General features: G+C 37.9%; 2 protein-coding genes across 2 annotated transcripts; both read left to right on the plus strand.

Annotated features, from left to right (window-relative positions):
• The first annotated feature begins 3,129 nt into the window (after window positions 1-3,129).
• On the plus strand, window positions 3,130-5,335 carry csrp1b (cysteine and glycine-rich protein 1b). The gene is made up of 5 exons (XM_085354602.1): window positions 3,130-3,238; window positions 3,689-3,857; window positions 4,112-4,241; window positions 4,335-4,428; window positions 5,259-5,335. Exons 1-5 carry the CDS (start codon window positions 3,130-3,132, stop codon window positions 5,333-5,335), a joined length of 579 nt encoding a protein of 192 aa, XP_085210728.1.
• A 5,839-nt stretch (window positions 5,336-11,174) lies between these two features.
• On the plus strand, window positions 11,175-12,329 carry tnni1b (troponin I type 1b (skeletal, slow)). The gene is made up of 5 exons (XM_085354603.1): window positions 11,175-11,225; window positions 11,316-11,447; window positions 11,579-11,668; window positions 11,839-12,015; window positions 12,225-12,329. Exons 1-5 carry the CDS (start codon window positions 11,217-11,219, stop codon window positions 12,327-12,329), a joined length of 513 nt encoding a protein of 170 aa, XP_085210729.1. The 5' UTR covers window positions 11,175-11,216.
• The last annotated feature ends 8,636 nt before the right edge of the window (window positions 12,330-20,965 follow it).

The following is a 20,965-nucleotide window of genomic DNA, read 5'->3' on the forward strand; positions in this document are numbered from 1 at the left end:
ACACATACTCTACAACTAGCCAAGGCGGATGTCCACAGAGCAGAAACAGAGGGCTAGTGTTAGCCAATGGCAGGCTATAAATAGGCTTCTTGAGTTCATCATTGTCTCTTCGTATGATGGTGAAGAGCCTGGAGGGCTTAGAGGGAGGGAGAAAGGCACAGCATCACTATCTGCTGGCTTTTACTTCTCTCCTTGCATCGGCTGTAATCTCCATATCGGTTTCACTTCTCCTTATCTGTCTCTTTCATAGGGAGATATCTGAACCTAGCATCAATCATGTTTACGAATGAACGAATGAATGAAAAATAATCCAAAATACAAGAAACTGTGACTCTGTGTTATGATTTACTGAACAGTGGGATGATTTATATCATACCATGCATCAATCTCTTCCGTCTGAAAGGTCATGCGTGCATTTTTTTTTTTTTTTCCACCAAGAAGGGGAATGCCTTCTACAATTGTTGAATGTTATAGTGCACAAGATCAGCAGCAAAATGTCGGCAATTGTTCTTAAAGCAGAAGCAGGTAAATGCACATGCCACAATAAGCAAAGCTGCTTCTCTGCCTTAATAGACGTACAGACATGTTTAGCTTCAGTTCTTTTTCACATAATGTCTGTTGCTTTTATGAAATTTTATATTTCAACAAACAACAAACTGTAAGCGTTATTATTGTGGGAGCATTTAGGAACCACAGCAAAGTGGGGATTCCAAGTTCTGAGACGCATAGTGCATAAAAGTCTCCAACGCTCTGCTGACTCAACAGCAGAATTCTAAACCTCCTCTGGCATTAACATCAGCACAAAAACTGTGCACCAGTAGCTTCATGGCCAAGGAGCTCCTGTAGGTGTAATGTGTCAGTGGCCCAGTACTTTTGTCCATATAGTGTACATGTGAACTAAATGCAACTCGAGAGAAATATCTAAACTACTGCCCACAAAGTTGCATCAATCACTTAAACTCAATGATGTCTTTGAAGAAATTACTGAAGGAAAACGAACGTTGCATCTCTTTAGTAAAACACCTTGTAAGGAAACAGTACAAACCTTATCCTTTATTCATGCTTATCTGAAAGAAGGAATGTGTGCAAGCACTACAAAAACTGGGATGTGCACATTTCCCATTTAAACAAACACAAATGACTTTCTCCCTGAAGAATAATAGTAATGCTCTCATCTAAAGTCAGAACCAAAACAATTAAAGCTGCTCTCAGCTACAACATGGCAGACAAATGGATTTCATTTTTTTTATTTTTAAAAAAAAAAAAAAGGTTCATAAATATTTCTAATGGGTTTCTTTATTCCTGCCAAATCACACAGCTAAATGAAAAGTTCTGCTGCTCTTTTGTGCCATTTAATTGTTGGTTTCTCTAGTGCAATCTTACTTCTATGGTTACAAAGAAGGTAAACCTAAAACATATATTTTTTGTCACTGGGACTTGTGGAGGATGTACTTTATATCTTGCTTAGTTTTCTCAGAATTTTATTCAGTCTTTTTATATTCTAATTATTTTCTTTGCTTATGTAACGTACTTCGAAATACATTGTTTGAAAAATAAAAGCATTTCCATTGCCCTGCCTTTCTTCCTCTTGTTCTTCTTTCAGGTGCTCCCTTTAGGGGTCAACAACAGCTCATCTGCTTCCATCTCACTCTATCCTCAGGACCATCTTCTGTCACACCACCCCTCTGCATTTCCTCCATCACCACATTCATCCTTCTATGAGGTCTTAATCATTCTCTCTTGCCTGGCAGCTCCATATTCAACATCCTTTACCCATAATACCTACTATTCCTCCTCTGCACATGTGCAAACAATATAAGCCCTGTCTCTCTGTTGCTTTGACCATGTGTGTGTGTGTTTAAAAATAAGTCATTAAATGATGTTTATCTAATATTTACATCAGTTTTCAATTCTCAAAGCTCTCAAAATTCAACCTTTTACCTCTTCTTACCACTTGGGACAACGAGTGTGCAAACTTACAAGTTGCAGACATTTAGCAATTTGATTCAAGAACACAATATAAAACACATGCCACGACAGTGAATCTTCATTCCTTCTCTCTCCCATCTCTCGATAACTACTCATTATCTTCCTCCTCCTCTTCCTCCCTGCATCTCTCTCCCTCCGTGTCTTTTTGTCACAGCTCCTCCCTCACTTCAACATGGGCCTCCCTCTGTTTCTCTGCTAACAAGTGTCTCTTCTCAGCTCAGCTGTCTCACTGTTTCATCAAACACCCACTGAGAGGAGCGTCGCTTTGACTTGTTACGGGTAAGATAAATCTGAATAATTTTTTATATCTCAGCACTTAATCATACAATTTCACGCTGCAGCACAAATTTGTCTTTACTTTGTGCAAGCAATAAATGCACGATGGAAGTTTTACTTGAAATTGAAATGTTTGGGGTTTTTTTGTTTTTGTTTTTTTAAATTGGGAGTAAATATAATAACGTAAAAGAAGCACTGTAGACATACAATTTAGAAATAGTCAAGAGGCTTTTCCTGAGCATCAGTAGCACTGGCATCCAATAAGAAATAACTGCTGTTTAATATCTAAAAATACCTTCAAACAAACTTTCATTTTTTGAGACAATTTTATGTGTGATTAGAAATAATTAACTATACATAAAAAAACAAAACAATGTTGGATCATCAAAAGTTGTTAACAATGCTGTTGTGACTACAAAACAAATTAAAGGTAGATTATTTGATTTCTCTGTGTATGATAGCACGAGCCAGGCATATCTGAAATGTCACATAGTGTGTTTGCCATTAAAATGCTTTGAATTTTTGAAACCCAGAGCGATATTGATGTGGTGTTTATACAGAGCCTCACGTCATTTTATCTGAGTAAGCTGGTTTAGTGCTATCTAAAAAATGCAAGATACTTTGCATTTTACAATAAGGTCTGAACAGCCCTTCTGTTATCCACTCAACCCAGCAGGCTTAAACTGGAAAACAGAAGAAAGAGCAATATATCAGAGAAAACTGGTGCTTCTCCTTTTATAGGAATTGTTGTATCTAGCCTCAAGTGCTGCAGAAGGCCTCTGTCTACTGACCAAGAATGATCTGAACATTATATATACAATGGATGAGAAATATACATAAGCAGCTCTCCTGTGTGTTTGCAGAATGCCTTTAGGGGGAGGAAATAAGTGTGGCTGCTGCCAGAAACCTGTCTACTTTGCTGAGGAAGTGCAGTGTGAGGGAAAGAGCTGGCATAAATCCTGTTTTCTGTGCAGTAAGTATTGAGAACTTAAGGTAATCCGAATCATTTGATCAACAACTTCTTTAAATCATAAGAAGTGCCCGGCGGGAATGCAGAGTATTTGGCATCACAGGAGTAAAGTGAGCATCCACAGCTTTTCACTAAGAGATCTCAGTCCTTATTTGGATCCACTGCAAACATGTGACAAATACTTGGGCTTCCTTTTATGGCGAAGGAAGGTACACACACTCAGTCTCAAACACTGAGCAGTATTTATCTGAGACTGCCACTGTGGTGTACACCATTCCCTTCTGTCACACAGACTTTGTGGGTATGCCACAGCTAAACATCTGTTTTTTAAAAAAATGGCGGCTTGTGGTGGGTGACTGCTTTTGAAAGATAAGCTCGTGCTGTAGATGCTTGAGAACTAACGAAAGAAAACTATGTGTATATTTGTTTTTCTCCCTTTATCTCTGTTTTAAGTGGTGTGTAAGAAAAACTTGGACAGCACAACTGTGGCTGTTCATGTGGATGAGATCTACTGCAAATCCTGCTATGGCAAGAAATATGGGCCAAAAGGCTATGGCTACGGAGGTGGAGCTGGCACGCTGAGTATGGATACGGGAGAGGGTCTTGGAATCAAGCCTGAAGTGTGAGAAAAACAACTTCCTCCTTTCTTTAACTGCTGAAACATTCAGATATATAACAAAGAACTCTATAATCAAAACAAAGACTAATATTTTATGTATGTTTGATTTACCACATGATATAATAAAACACACCAAACCTCTTCAGGTTCTGTATTTAAAGCTTAAATGACAGATGAGTACGAGGAAAGAAATACATTGATTTTTTTTTCTTAATTCCATATGAAAAGCTTTCCCCCCCCCCCTCTTCTAATGGCAGGCAAGCTCCTCATCGCCCCACAAATAACCCCAACTCCTCCAAGTTTGCCCAGAAAGCAGGAGGCTCAGATGTGTGTCCACGCTGTGGGAAAACAGTGTATGCAGCAGAGAAGGTTATTGGGGGAGGCAATGTAAGAAAGGGAAAAGCTGCAGTCTCAATGTGCAGTCTTGTTTCAAAATAAAAGTAGATGACGATTTAAAACATTTCTTCCATGTCTCTTCAGTCATGGCATAAGAGCTGTTTTCGCTGTGCCAAATGTGGAAAAGGACTGGAGTCCACAACCCTTGCTGATAGAGATGGGGAGATCTACTGTAAAGGTTTGTGTATAAAAGTATTATCTAAAAGACAAAAATATCCCCGGGTTCAAACTGATTAAATATAGAAAATGCCATTTTTTCTTGTGTAATAAGTGTATAGTACATTTATATTATATTACCATATTTTAATTACCAAATAAAGACATAAACTGACATGTCAGTTTATAACTGACAAAATAATAAAGCATATTAAACACTTCCCATCTGTCTGTTCAAAGTCACTCAACTGAGTAAAAAGACAAAATAACATTGAAAATCACTATGATATCTCTGGTATGTTTGAGTTGAACTGCATGTCCACTGCCAAATTACTTGAGACAGATGCTCAAATGGCAGCAGCTCTGACACATTGACCAAGATTTCATTAAATTTATGCATTCATTTTTTTTTATTTTTTTTTTTTAAATTAACACCAATTCTAATGACAGGCCTAATTGATTTTACGACTGTAAGGCCAATCCAATATTCAATGATCAATGAGGCCAATCCAACACTTTGTGCGATATTCATTAATAACAGGAACATTTCAGTAGACAATTAAGAATGTTTTCCCACACATTCCTTCCGTCTTCCATCAGAAAGCACTAACACGTTTATGCATTGCAAAATGGTCCACTATAGGCCTTTCTCAGTTCTAAAAAAAACTTCTAAGTGCATTCGTAGTAAACCCTTGACAAACAGCAATAAAATTATAATTTCCCAGTATATAGTTAATATTTTATATGCTTAAATGTTGATATCCTTATCAAGCTCATAATTCCAGCATTAGTTCTATATTCTATATACAAATTATGCACAGGATTTCTCATTCATTTTAATTTCCTTTACAGGTTGCTATGCAAAGAACTTTGGTCCAAAGGGTTTTGGCTTTGGTCAGGGTGCAGGCGCTCTTGCTCATTCCCAGTAAAGCCTGAAGCCTTAGCTCACCTGGGACTGACATCTGGTGGGCTCCGATATCACAGCTTCTGGGATCTCTCAGTCAACATGAAGCTTATTTCACTTTGCCCTTTCACTTTAGCTACAGGCAATGAAAAATGAAAGAAGCACACATCAGCAGCTCTTTGAAAATATTCACCAAGCAAAGTCTGCTCCTTACTTGATGTTGCATTAGACTCCAGTGTATACAACCCCAAGTCCAAAAAAAGTTGGGATGTGTACGTGTTATAAATAAAGATGGACAGAAGTGATTTGCAAATCTCATAAATCTATATTTTATTCACAATGGAACACAGAAAAGGCATTACATGCTTAAAATGAGGTATTTTACTTTTTCATTTTGAATTTGCTGGCAGCAGCATCGTTCAAATAATTTGGGATCACGACAGCAAAGGAAGTGCAAACGTAAGACTAAAAAACACAAAGCAGTAGGAACAGAAATTCAACAATCTGGAAAACACTGCATCCACAAATTGATGATCAGCATTCTGAAATTTTACCAGAAAGTAATATACCATCATCAAAAGATTGAGAGAATCTGAAGAAATCTGTGTCCAAGGGACAAAAATGAAAATCAGTACTGGAATCATGTGATCATCAGTAAACTCATCGGGACGACATTAAAAACATAACGGTCATAGATATTGCCTGCATGTACTCAGGAACACCTCTAGAAACCATCGTCTCTCAACACAGTTCACTGTGTCATCCACAAATGCAGGTTAAACCTCTATTATCCAAAGAAGTGCAAATACAGAGGTTACAGAAACAAGTTCCAGACTTGTATGGACCGTTAAAGGAAGACGAGTTGGTACACCGTGGTAAACACGGCCCTGTCACAACTTGCTTGGGACAAGGCTGTGACATGTTTTTGCTGTCAGATTCAAAATGACCACATTTTATTTTAAATTTGTACATTTTCTCAGTTTACACATTTGCTATGTTTTTTTATTTTCTGTTGTGAATAAAATGTGAGTTTGAGATTTGCAAATCATTGCATTCTATTTACCTGATTACATTTGCTACATTGACATAAGTGTAGCAAACACATCTACAAATGTTACACTGACATCTAATTCGTGTGCACTCACTGAGTAGTTAACAATTTGGCTTAAACAGCACTAGAACATGTACACAAAAGCAACTTGGCTTATCGAGTGCTAAATTTAAATAACATCTAAAAATAATAGACAAGAACAAAAGAAGAAATTATACACTGACAACTGTGAGAAAACAGTCTTAAATCATGCCTCAGTTACATTGGTGCTGAAGCTTTTCTTACTGCCGAATGTTATAATTAATATCTTAAGAAATGCATTTCTTGCTCTAACACAAAATAAATTTAATGGCAAAAGCAAACAGTAAGTTTGAAAGTTTTCCTTACTTGTCGTAGTGCAAAGTTTTTCATTGTTGTTTTTTTATCTGCTACTCAGATCTGATTAAATCAGCATGCATGTTTATGTGATCTCAAGTGTGCTTGACAATCTTTCTAAATGATTATCTAACTTAACAACATGCCAGTTGTTGTGGTGAACAACAGAGCCATAGTATTCAGCCCCATCTCTGGCTGCACCGAGGAGTTGGCACACTGGCCAAAGCGCTATGCAGCTGTGGTGGTGGTATTTGTACCACCACCACAGATGTGTGAGTCACATCGGCAACAAAACTACAGCAGAAAGTCACGCAAACATCAAGTGTTACAGGGAAAAGCGCAACTCTTTCATTTTGTTGATATGCTTACATAAATATGCACTAGTCACCAGAATGTTATGGCTAATATTGTGTAGGCGATCCAGTTGCAGCTGAGGGTTTCCTGTGGTGTCTGCTATGGACTGAACTTATTCTCTCCTTCATTCTTTCTTGGCAGTCTGGTGGCAGTTGCAGTCCTGTTTCTTAAAACCAGTGTTTTGTTATGTGTTGTTTGGGAGTGCCATTGCCGTAGGGATTTGTGCCATTTTGGAACAATGTTTATGTGGGTGGTAACATACAGATAAGAGTCAGTACTCAAGCTTTTTGAATCGACAGCATTATCAATCACACATCCCTCGTCTGTGATTTTAATGGTGCAGCAGTTTGTGTTAAATAGGAAAACCCCACAGATCCCCTTAAGCCAGTTTCTGTAGAAAGCAACAGAGTAGCACTCCATCACAATAAGATGCATTTTTCAATTATCAATAGGTCCGTCTTTAAATTTCTCCATATATTGACGTAATGTTGGTGTACTTGTTATACACTACCATATCACATTAAAAATCCAAGAGCAAAGAAGGGAATATGCCATCATGTGACCACTCAGTGACAGGGCACTCAGTTCTATGTCATATCAGACTTTACAGAACAAGTACTGGCAGTTTATCCACATACACAGTAATAAAACCTGAATCATTCGGTTGACATTTTAAAGTTTTTTGTCTTAGAAAAAAAAAAACCAAACAAAAAAAAAAAAACAAAACCCAGAAAACACCCAGAGACTAGTGCAATGTACACCACATAATCCCTTTTCATCTGTATTTATCCTTCCTGCTTCCTGGAAACAGTGCTACAAACACTCACAGGACTGCCGATTCTGCCATATATGCTGTGGAATCAGAATCAGCTGCCATGAGCTAGGAGGGCAACTCAAATCAGATGCAGGGATTGAGTCCTGACTTAGTGAGAGCAAAAGATTATTTCCTGCATAGTCCATTTCACATCCTTGCTTCAAAAATAATAAATAAATAATAATAAGACACAGCTTGAATTATAACTGAAAGAGTACAAACACATTGTACTCTTGCTATAGTTTTGAAAAACTAAATGTTTTCCCAGCTTTCAGTCATCACTGGGTGACAGGCCTGGGCTGTCCCAAGTCCCAGTCTTGCCTTTTGATCTGCCCCTTTATAAAAGCAACACATCAAACAAATACAACCATCAATTTAAGAGTCTTCTGATTAAAGATGACTGTTTGTGTCCCATACTTGACAGAGCTTCAACATAGTTACTTTGTCAAATAACTGTTTGTGTTCCAGCAGTCAGGATGTCCACTGGACAGGCACGTAGCCATTTGACTGACTATACTGCAAACTCATGGCAACCACCCTCTATCCTTTCTGGCTGCTGCAGTTTCTGATATTGACAGCATATATGGAAACAATATAGTGCCCCACTTCTGGTCACATGCGACCAACAGGTGGTGCCCGTTATCCAGCAGATCTAGGCTTTAGCAAATTTACAGCCACATGTTTTAGGCTCTGTGGATGGTTATATCCGGCTCTCTGTGTGAACTCTAGATCAAAGCTGCTGTATCAAATTAGGACTTTGTTAGGCTATTATGTACATGACTGACTTTCAAACTGGACTTTCATGTTTGTTGTACTAAGTGGAGAGTATGTCGGTAACACAAACATCGCCCAGACACAAATAATTTCATGGATTACTTTAAGGACTTACTGTCCTTGTGAGTGTGAACTGAGCACACAAATGTGTGTTCACAAAGACAGCCATATTCATCTGTGTTTTTATTTTGCTTGGAGCACACAAACCCCCAAATGCAAAGCATGCACACAATTGCAGACCGAGACCCAGTATCAAAGAGTGGCAGCATCACACGGTGTTGCAATTTGTCTATGTTTAGTTGTGAGGCCGTGGCCAAATGAACACTGGAAACTGCATTCCTGTCTTAAAACCAAGGGCTTAATGTTGTCTGCAGCCATTATCCTAATCAGACCAATGGGGCCCTTCAGTCTCAAAGGGGACATGGCAAGTCTCCAGTATCTCTTTCAACAGCCACAGAAAACCTCAGAAAATCATCTGTACTAACAAGACAGACTGTAGGCTGCTTTATAGTTGATTTAACTGAGGTGATGAGGAGGTATACACAAAACTCTGACCAAATGTCAGAAGAAAACAATAACTGATCCCGCCTAGAATTTTAAATACTTTACTTTTGTAAAAACAGACTAAAGATGAAAAATTTATTCAGAATGATGTTGTTTATGCCACTTTGCCACACATTAAAGTTCACACATATTATTATGAAGAACAGAAAAGCGGTGATCTGTCAACACAACACAAGCAGCACAGGCACGATTATCTTGAGACCACCCCCTCTTATGGTGTGTGTGTGTTTTTCTATTTAAGTCTTATTGTGATAGAGAGGAGGGCCAAAAGGGAGCTGGAGATAAATGTTTCACTGTTCTTCTCTCCATCACTTCGTCTTTGTCTGCATCCACAACATCAGCAAAGAAAGGTAATGGCATAGTCTTCCTGCTACACAGAATACTAGCCAGTGTAGTTTTCCCTGTTCTTTTTCACTTTGTAATATATTAATTTTCAATATATAATTTTATTACCAATATATAAACTGCTGGTATTTAAGAAAAGATCAAATAATATTTTTTTTCCAGATAATACTTTGGTCTATTTCAGCAAATAGCAAAAAGTAATAATAATTTAAAAAAACAAAAAAACAAAAAAAACAAAACGACATGTATTACAGGTTACCTGAACCGAAGGTGACAACTCCTTTTTTTGGTTGAGTTTGATCAGTAGTCTGACATTCAAAGATTTAAAGTTCAATTACCTACAGGAAGAAAAGCAAATCATGATAGTTCTTTTCTTGTGCAAGAATTTAAAATTGTTTTTCATAAACCATAAAAATAACAAATATGTCAAACAGTAAATAACCTGAATAGCAGGAAATGTATTGCTCTTTTTAAAGCATTACAACAAAGCACTCCCAGTTGTTGATCTGCTAACACTGTTCAGTAGCTCAATAGAAACCTGTAATCCGCAACTAGATTCAGTTCACTCCCTTAAGCAAGAAAAGGCCAAACTGCTTACTTCAAGACAATAAATTATGAAGGGTGTCTGCTTGTTTTGTCTAATGTGGCTATAAGCTAAATATCTGCATGGCTATAAATTAAAACAACAAAGTACTGTAACACAATATGTTACACCATCGATGGAGAAAAAAGAATATATGTGTCATATAACTTGGTGAACATCAGTCATGCAGTTTAAGTCTGGGATGTTCTAAGATTTATAGAGCCAGTCTATATTTGTGTCTTGATGCTACAAAGCAGTGAGGGGGAAAGTGGGAAATAAATGCTATCAGGAGTGGCTGCCATGTCGAGGGCCTGGCATGCTTTTCCATGTCTGCCATCACTTCCCTTTCATTGTTATCAGCACTGAGAGGCAACTAGATGATTTTATCCAGGAGGCTCAATGAGCACAAAGTAACAATGTCTGATAAATTTAATAAAAAAAAAAAAAAACATTGCTAGATAAAGTAAAGTTTTGTCATCCGTTATCAATTTCATGAATAACCGACCTCACTTGTCGTAAAGAATCTGGTATAACAGGCCTTGGGATATCTCTAATGTATACTTTACCGGTAAGTCTTTTAACACTATACCATTGACTCACCCATTGTGTCTTTCAGTGGTTCCCACTGTCAAGCACTTCAAAAACAAAAGGTTTTATTTTTGTCTTCCAGGGGGAATTGAATAGTCAAGATGCCTGAGAAAGCGTAAGTATATTGAGTTTCTATTATTATTTTAATTGCCGATTGAGAGGATCATTTACAAACAGTAAATAGAATTTCCGTAGAAATATAATTTAAACATGGCAGGAGCAGTCAAGAATTACAATGAATTGAATTTCCTGTCATCAATAATAAAGCACTAATGTTGGCCTTCTGTTTCAACCAACAGACCAGAGGTAAGACTGAACTAAATATATTTACACTTACTAATGCTTCAAAAACAGCCACTTCAATCAGCATTACTGTAGACTAATAAAATGCCACAATATGATTAAAGAAACTGTGCTTTTTGCAGAGGAAATCTAAAATCTCAGCCTCTCGCAAGCTCATGCTGAAGGTGAGTAATCTGCAGCATTTGGCACACAATAATATCTCACTCAGAAGGATCGATCAAATAATTACATTTACTTGGTGTATCGTGTTTCAGAGCTTGATGGTAGCCAAGGCCAAGGAGGAACTGGAGCAGGAGATTGTAGAAAAAGACGAGCAAAAGGCAAAGTTTCTGGAGGAAAAAGCTCCTCCAATACGGACCGGTGGCCTCTCCTTAGCAGAGCTACGGGTACCATTTAACATTCATCATCATTTTGTTGCCACCCACAGACTAAAGTTACGTGTGGTTACAGAAATTACACTGTCAAGAACTCAGCTATTCATCTCAGGACATTACGGGGAAATGATCTAACTTTGCAGATATTATGTGAGGAGCTGCATACCAGAATAGATGTGGTGGACGAGGAGCGCTATGATATTGAAGCCAAGGTCTTGCATAACACCAGAGAGGTAAAAAACACAACTGTAGCAAAACTAAAAAAAAAAAAAAAAAAAAAAAACTAAAATAAATGTATATATCAACATCAAATAGATACATATATATCTGTATGTCACTTTATAATATCTTATTTTGGCTTCAGATAAAAGGTAAGGGGTTTATGTCAAATTATCACCTCTAGATCAAAGACCTGAACATCAAGGTATTGGACTTGCGAGGGAAGTTCAAGAGACCTAACCTGAGAAGGGTGAGGGTCTCTGCTGATGCCATCCTGCGCTCCCTACTGGGCTCTAAACACAAGGTCTCTTTGGATCTGCGAGCTAACCTAAAATCCGTCAAAAAGGAGGACACAGAAAAGGTGAAGTCATGAGAAAGAAAAGTAAAATATACAGACACAGCTACTGACAGGAGATGCTTTGGGCAAAAAAAAGAAATTAATACAGATAATCATTTACTCCCCTTGTGCACAAGATGTGCACATCAGGTCTTCTGCTGATGTTCTCGCCAAGTATGAGTGGCAAACTGTGAAAAATCATATCTCTCATATGTATTCTGTGTGTGCTGCAGGAGAAGACAGTGGAGGTGAGTGACTGGAGGAAGAATGTGGAGGCCATGTCAGGCATGGAGGGCCGCAAGAAAATGTTTGATGCTGCAAAAGGCCAAAACCAGTAAAACAGCTGGCGAACAAACAGCTGGCTAACAAACAGCTGGCTAACAAACAGTTGGCTAACAAACAGTTGGCTAACAAACAGTTGGCTTTCATCTAATCACCATCACTTGCATACCAAAGATTTCTGAGCACAAAGCATAAGGGATGCTTGGTGACTTCACATATTCAAGTCGTTTAAATACTCAGTATCTTTCCTCAACACTGAAATAAACAGCATCTCTATTCTCATCGTCCCTGAGTCATCTTGTTTCGAAGAAGTGTTCAGTGATTTCTCTGTTTCTTGTTTATTTGTGTAAGACACAGAAGCATATCCTTTGTAATAAAATAGCTTAAATGAAACTTTACTTCAAAAGCACACAGATTCAGTTCTGTACAGCTGCACACGCGAAACAAAATTACCTGCCAAGAGATAAACGTGCTCAACAGTACAGCAACTGGAAATTTGCAGGCTAAGGAAGCATACAAAGTGCACATACTTACTGTAAGTTTGGTAAGTGAACCAGCAAAGACTAAAACCCTGCGGGAAGAATCAGTCTGCCATGAAGACTCCAGGACAGGAAACTCCAGTTTTAGCTCACTCGAGGATGAGAAACAGAGAAGAATCACAGAAGCAATGGAAAAACACCACTGTCTTAAAAACGCATCTGTCCAACATGACTGGACTTTTTGTGGACGATGAAAACGCCACACGAACCTGGTACTGGAGCTAAACACTGGGCTGGGGACCAGTAGTTTAAATAGACCGCGTCATTGCAGTCTGCGCATGCTCCGTGTAGCCAAAAAAAAAAGAAGAAAAAAGAAAACCACCGCCGTTTATTGAGCAGTGAATTTTGCACATGTCCCTGCATAGGTCAATAGACTAGACACCACGTTGTCATTTGCCGACACTAGCCAAGTGTGCTTGTAAGTTCTGGGACCACACCCATCTCTGAAAATATGTTTATCGACTCGATGTGAAATATATGACGACGTGGATGACTGAGAACCTTCACAGACGAAATACCTTTTTCACGGTATTGCAAATTTCCGTTTAGTCTTGGACAACTTCTAACTAAAATGCCCACCAAGCAAGTTTTCACAAGTCAGAAGAATATAGTCTCCTTTCAGTCTCACTTCTCTCAGAAAGAAGGAATATGTTTCCAAAATGAAAAGCAGAGAAAATTGTTTTCCCCTGCATGCATCAGGAAAAGAAAAGGGGGGTTCGTGTGGGTTGTAACCCTCAGGTAATAGGCCTACTTAAAACAGCTGAAGTTGTTGTTGACCCAACCTGTGCACGGAACCTTTCACCTGTAACCTCTTAACCATCATTTTCATGTGAGCTGGTGCACTGAGTGGTGACCAGTGTGTGACAGTCACTTTTCTTTCTTTATATTTCCGACATATAAAGAAACATAATAAACGGTAGTTTCTGCTGTTGGATTGGATCTAATAAGGGGGGAAGTTTGGTATTTTGCTAAATTGCCCCCCATTAGTTACTGATGACCAAGGATGCTCAAAATAATTCCTAAAGATTGCAAACTGGTGCTCTGGTCCATATCAGCAAATGTTGGTTTTACCACACGGTGGCAGTATTTGCTTATGACTTCACTTCAAACAACGAGAATAATTGTGGGTTCGGTAATGAATGCATCGAGTAAACGTTCAGATGAAAAAGCTATCAATTAAGTGAAAGTTGCAGTGATAGCCGGTGGTACAGTAAGAAAAACAAAACGTGCTGGAGTTAAGAGTCTGTGTGTCGTGGAATTAAAGGGAATTTTATAAGTGGAATTACGAGGAATAAACCTAAAGGCTTATCTGTGTTGTTTTAATCGTCGACTCAGGTGCCAGAAAGGCGGGGTTTTTCAGCAATAAAGTCAAGAAGAGAAGGTGTGACTTGACGGCTTTTGATCCATTCCGCTAAACAAATATTTAGAAAGTAATATGACGTCTAAAAGGAGGAAAAACAAGTTTGATTTCAAAAACGAATAAAGCCTAACATGGCTTACGAACATCTGTTTTACATACTATACAGAGGCGATTCTAGGTTCAAACGTAGAGGGGCTCAGCTCTCGATCAGAATGACAGCAGTGCCTTGCAATTAATATTAATGGCATATGCTGTTTGCATATGCAATTACAGTTTTTTTTATTGGTTTGGCGCAGTTTTCACAAGCAATTGGTACATTTTCAAAACTCTTAGTACTTATGTCACAACAGATCATCAAAAGTGCACGTTTTTCAAACATTTCAGCATATTTCCAATTGTGTCAGTATAATACACATAATGACAAAATATCCTTTTCACTACACAAAATAAGTGTTTCATCTAAATAAATGTTTTGTTCACAGTTACTGCCTTTCATAATGTTATCACTATCAAATTTTTGATTTGCACCTCTTATTATTCAGTTTAATACATTTGTCTATCATTTAATTCAACTGATCTTAATGTTTAATCAATGAATCCTTCATTATGTCCATGGATTTTCAACTTGACTGATTGTTGTCTGGTCATTTGTAAGTTACACATTGCTGCAAGAGCAAGAGGTGGTGGTGCTCCTCGACAGAGAGGTGGTCTTCAGAGAAATGTAGGCAGAAGACAACGCACCATCATCTCTAATGAAGTCCGGGCCATCATTGTTGACCATGTGGTTAACAGAGGCTTTACCATGGCTGAGGCTGCCAGGTTGGTACAGCCTAATTTACAAAGGTCAACTTTCAGCTCTATCATCAGAACGTTTCGCCAAGAAAACTGGTATGTCTGCTATAGCAACTTCACTTCTAAAATATAGTACTCTATTGTATAGATGAACAACATGTAATTGTCAGTTTACAGTAATGTAATTTGTAATACTTCAATATTGACAGTATATGATTGTCCTCAGAATTAACAGGAGACAACCTGGTGGTGGTCGCCCATGTGTTTTGACTGACCAGCAGGAGTTGGCTGTGGTGGAAATGGTCAGGGCAAGGAATGACATACGGCTGTCTGAAATCAAACAGGCTATTGAGAACAACAATGACACCTTTGCCAATGTGCCATCAATTAGCCTTCCAACGATTACCCGGCTTTTGAAGAAGCACCAGGTTTCCATGAAACAAATTTACTTGGTTCCTTTTGAGAGGAACAATGTCTGGGTGAAACAACTGTGTTCAGAATATATTCAGGTACAACACTAAACTGGCATGCAATTACTGTAACAGTACTGACAACTATTATTTGTAAAAAAAACTAACTAAATTATCATTTTAGAGGGTGATGGAGCTGGACACTGCTGTGAATCATCACAAGTATATTTTTGTTGATGAGGCCGGTTTCAATCTGGCAAAAACTAGACGCAGAGGACGTAACCTTATTGGACAAAGGGCTACCATCCAAGTCCCTGGACAACGTGGAGGAAACATCTCAATGGGTGCAGCTATATCTGAAGATGGTGTGGTAGGCTGTAGACCAGTTCTAGGGTCATACAACACTGAACACCTGATAGTTTTTTTTTTAAATGAACTGGAGCAGGCCTGTCAGGGAGAAGACATTGTCTATGTTGTTGTGTGGGACAATGTCAGCTTCCACCATGCACAGCTGGTTCAGGAATGGTTTCAAACACATCCTCGCTTCATGACACTCTATCTTCCACCATATTCCCCTTTCCTCAACCCAACTGAGGAATTCTTCTCTACATGGAGGTGGAAGGTGTATGATCGCCATCCCCATGAGCATGTCTCCCTTCTTCAAGCCATGTGTGAAGCTTGTGGTGATATAACTGCTGAGCAATGTCAAGCCTGGATTCGTCATGCCAGGAGATTTTTCCCACGGTGCCTGAACAACGAAGACATGTATTGTGATGTTGATGATGGCCCAATGTTAATAACCGGCTTGATTAATTGTGTAAAAGTGATAAAAAAATATATATATATATATTGTGCTTATGTAAATGACTTGTTGTTTTTTCTCCCTTTTTCGTGTGTGTATATGTGTATATGTGTGTGTATATATGTATATATTATATATATATATATGTATATATTATATATATATGTATGTGTTGTTTGTTTTTTTTTTGGTTATGCCTGAACATAAGTGTAATATTTGCTGTGTAAAGTTTTACAGTTCAGTTACACTCATTCATCACCAAGGACAATTTGAAACGCTTACCTTGTATTATTTGCTCCTGAATGAAATGATTGGTAAAAGTACTACGTTGAAAAAAGATCTTACTGTTTTGTTTGGGTGAGTAAAGCAAATGTTCTCAGAATATATCACAATGATCATATGTTCTGCAACAATGATTAAGTGGAATGAAAATTTGTGCAAATACAATGAACTCATGACATCAGATTTGAAAGAATGACTAGTGGTGTTACAAATGTGATCAAATGTGAGTTTTGTACTGAGAGATTTGAAAATGCACACTTTAGTTGTGAAAATAGTACCAAACCAATTAAAAAAAACTGTAACCCTTTTCACATTCCCAAACCTCAGTTCAGTTGGATACACATTACAATGCTGGATGAGAGATTGTAGTGTCTAGGAAGGATTCAGAGTGAATAATCACAGATTACAATCTAATCTTCCAGTTTTCTCTCATTTCTCATCCTTCTTCTTCTTCTTTGGTGCAACCCTATAAATACGCGGTACCCCTTTGGCCTTTCCCCTTTTCTACAATTCCCCTGTGGGAGAAATTGGTGTCATTTCTTTCCCAATATTGTACAACACACATATACTGTATATTTAGCCACCCTGATGTTTCTGATTGTGTTTTTAGTTCAGATATTGCCATCATTGTGCCTCTCTTTGGTAGATACTGTAAATGTGTGGTACGTGTGTGCCACATATGTGTTATAGACACAGTTAATAGCATGAACAGATAATTCTTGCTAGCTTGGAAGTTGTGGTGACTTGAATAACCCTCTTCCCTACTGTTTCCATTTGGTTGCAGGGGCTGGGGTGGGCAAGTTAATGACTTGGAGGTCTTTGTTTCTTTTACCTTTCATTGTCAGACATAACGCAGGAACACACCGGTTACACAGACACTTCACAAGTCACAGCGTTGTCCCTGCATTATCAGAACAGTTTGAACTTTACAGTTTGAACATCTTCTTTCTGCCACAGGAACAAACGTCTTACTTAGTCTATTAATGACAAAGCAACAACGTCTCTGTGTGAGTGCACTATAACATCATGACATCAACAACACTGGACATAAAACTTGTTTTCAACCTGATGTAAACATACACGTTTGGAAAATATAACACTGAAGATAATTCCAGAAAATAATTCTAAAATATGCTATTATTAGTGCTATTAATATAGCTATTTTTAGGGGTGCTCTGATGAAATTTGGGGGTGGTTGAGAACCTATGTACTATAACAATGTTAGAGATCTCTCCACAGAACATATCTTTATTAACATGATAGTGTTGTAACCTGTGGTTTGCATCACGGTTGTATTACATGGAAAGCAGAGGAATAGATGCCTTTACTTTGTAAAAAGAAAACTTTCAAAAAAGAAAAATGAATGATAAAAAAAAAAGGTCAACATCCACCTTTATATTTGTGAGCTTTAGCCTCGTTCTTTATGCGTATGGCAAAATAGTTTTTGAATCAAAGAAAATCAAAATAATGATATGACACGTACAAAATGTGAAAATGTGACCAGCTTTTTTTTGTATGCTTATTTTTTTAGTGGACAAATCCTTAACAAACGTTCATCTCAAATGAGACTGAAACAAGACAGCATGTTATTTACCCTGGTCCACACAGTGGGTTGCATCATTGAGCCTGTTAGGAAATCACATTGACAGTAAATTCCTCGACTAAACTGATTCTGACTCTGTGAATGAGTAACACAAACACAATAATGTGCATGCACACAAAAATACAAAAAAAGTAAAACATAAATATAAAATTATCTGATCTATGATGTCACTCTGTGTAAATAGTTCACATAAAAAAGCAATAAAGAAAGAAAAAGAAAATTATGATAAAATGCCATAATTCATCGGGCATCAGTTTCATATTAGAAACATGTCAAGAGGTTCACTCGGTGCTGTAAAGGAATAGTTTTTACAATTTCCTGTAAAGAGCAATGTTCTTTTTCAGTGGTCCTATATAAGCTCATAGTACTTTTTTTTGACAAGTAAACTATGTGAAATTATTAATAAATAATGATACATATAGATGAATAGAATATTTGCAAAAAATTTAACTGACTGTACTTTTGACAAGACGTGACTGACATGTGAGAAAACACAGCCAACCTGAAAAGAGTTACGGTGGAGGAGGAACTCCCATTGAATAACCTTTGCAAAGAAAGTTTTGGCTTCAGCTGTCAAGACTAATCTCCTGATTGTGGGGTCAAATACATTACCAAAAACACCGGGAGTATCAAAAGACTTGGCACGGTCATAAATGATGTTGTTGGTAGCATGTTTTTGCATGTAAGGACTGAGGGCAGAGTTTATGATCAAAGACAATAAACACAGGCTGGAGTCTGAAAAAGGGTGTGAATTTTATGTGAGTATTGTTTTTGGTATTCTGCTGTGGGAAAAATGCAGTTACTTCACTGTATAACAAAACTGCAGGCAAACCTTGTAGAAATGTCATACCCATCTTCAGAATCCTAATAGGAAGTGAAAGCAAATATCAGGAGAGCTTGAGCCATGCAAGAATGTATTTGTGTGCAGACAGAAATATTTTTATAAGTATTATAGGTAACCTAACTCATGAGAAACTGAAACCTTCAGAGAGCAATAATCCTGTGCTGTTTGGCGGAGGTTTTACAGAGTAAAAATAGTCAAGGCAAGTCCATAGAGAATACATGTTTTCCCATTCTAGTAGATGTTATCTGCCATCTGTTTGCAGGTATGTGCCCACCCATTGTAGACATGGGCAGCTTGCCGCCATGTGATCCACTACTGGGTTTAAAAGCTTATAGCCCACAGTGAAGGACACAGTATACAATTCCCCATTGAGCCACATTGCACGAGCTGGGTAAGTCTGCATGCTTCTGTTCTGTCTTTTTAAACAATCTAACAAAATCTGTAACTATTTTATACTTTTTTGTTAGATTTTGGGTTTCTCTCAGTCTGTAGAAGCCAAGTTAATAACTTGGCTTCTATGTATATTCGCATTTACAGGAACTGCATCCTAAACATGTCAGACACAGAGGATGCCGAATACGAGTAAGTACTGAATTATTTTCTGTAGAAACAAGATTGACGTTCGCAAAGTTATGCCAGCGCAAATGGAATTAAAAAGTGAAACAAAATAAAATTTTGGTCTGTTTTTTTATTTTTTCAGAGGACAACGTGAGTCATTTTGTCAGTTCTCCTAACCCATGCATGGGCTAGATAAGTTTTTGACTGTTTCTGTTTGCACTCTAGTTTACAAGCTGCAGATTCATGCAGCTGCATGTCTGCATGCATTACATAAATCCAGCTACAGTAGAAATGCCTCACCCATATTTAATTTGCCAAAGTTCATTGCTTTTCGCTGACCTTTGCTCTTTACATTGTGAAAGAGATGAATATATTATTGTTTGTTTATACAAACAATATCTATGACAACAATGCAAAATTTTGCTTTTTTTCTTTTGTCTGCCACTTTGTTGCTTTCCACTCTTCCATTTAAACATTCATCATTACTTAACACAGTGCATCTGCTAAGCTGCTGGCTTCACTGCACAGCCCACTGTATTTTTGGCATCTTCAAATCAAATCAAATCAAATCACTTTTTATTGTCACATCACATGTGCAGGCACACTGGCACAGCACATGCGAGTGAAATTCTTGTGTGCGAGCCCCACAAGCAACAGAGATGTGCAAACACAACAACACAAACGAGCAAAATACAAGAATGGCCAACCTGAAACTAATAAATATATGTACAATATATAATAGTGTATGCATTTCTGGATGTGTATACTAAATATTTTCCTACGTGTGTGTGTGTGTGTGTGTGTGTGTGTGTGTGTGTGTGTGTGTGTGTGTGTGTATACACATTTTTACAAATTAAATAGTAAAAAAATAATAATAATAATAATAATAATAAAATATATAAAATATACAGAGTTGAATATGTGCAAAACAAGTTGCCACTGTAGAGATGGCTGCTATTCTGTAGCTTTTATGCCAGATTGACCTTTGTCCTCTGAGTCAGTCCTCTCGGTCTGAGATGTGAGATAGTTCACCTTTTATAAACATCCCAGTGGATCTGTCCTTTCCAGTCAAATGGTGCAGTGGGTCACCATTGCAGAGACAAAGGATCATACCTCTATTTCTGTCTCCTTTGTGGGGCTGTCCAACCAAGCCCATGTGAAGATTGGCTGAAACCAAGCAGCACCTGTCTCCCTCTATGGAGATAACAGTAGCTGTTAGTGAGTAATGTAGGTCAGGCTATGTTCTCAGTAGAAGCCCTTGGGGAAGGTAGCAGCAGGAGCACAATACACACGTTCGGTTTTATTCCTGTTAGAGGACCTCCCGAATGCTGGTTTGACTTACCTTCTTTTCAGGAGGCTGAGTTTCCATTTGTGCCCACAAATGTTTGATGGAATGGTTCTCCCTACAGACGTGCGGTGAGGATAGGGGGAAAAAAATCCCCAAAAACAAAACAAAAAAGCAGAATTTAAAGTACTCTGAAAACAGGGAAGCTGGTCGAAAA

This window comes from Diplotaxodon limnothrissa, linkage group LG5 (genome assembly GCF_057381915.1).
Source record: "Diplotaxodon limnothrissa isolate DT_005_m linkage group LG5, D_limnothrissa_male_GT1.1, whole genome shotgun sequence".
In the NCBI taxonomy this organism is placed as follows: Eukaryota; Metazoa; Chordata; class Actinopteri; order Cichliformes; family Cichlidae; genus Diplotaxodon; species Diplotaxodon limnothrissa.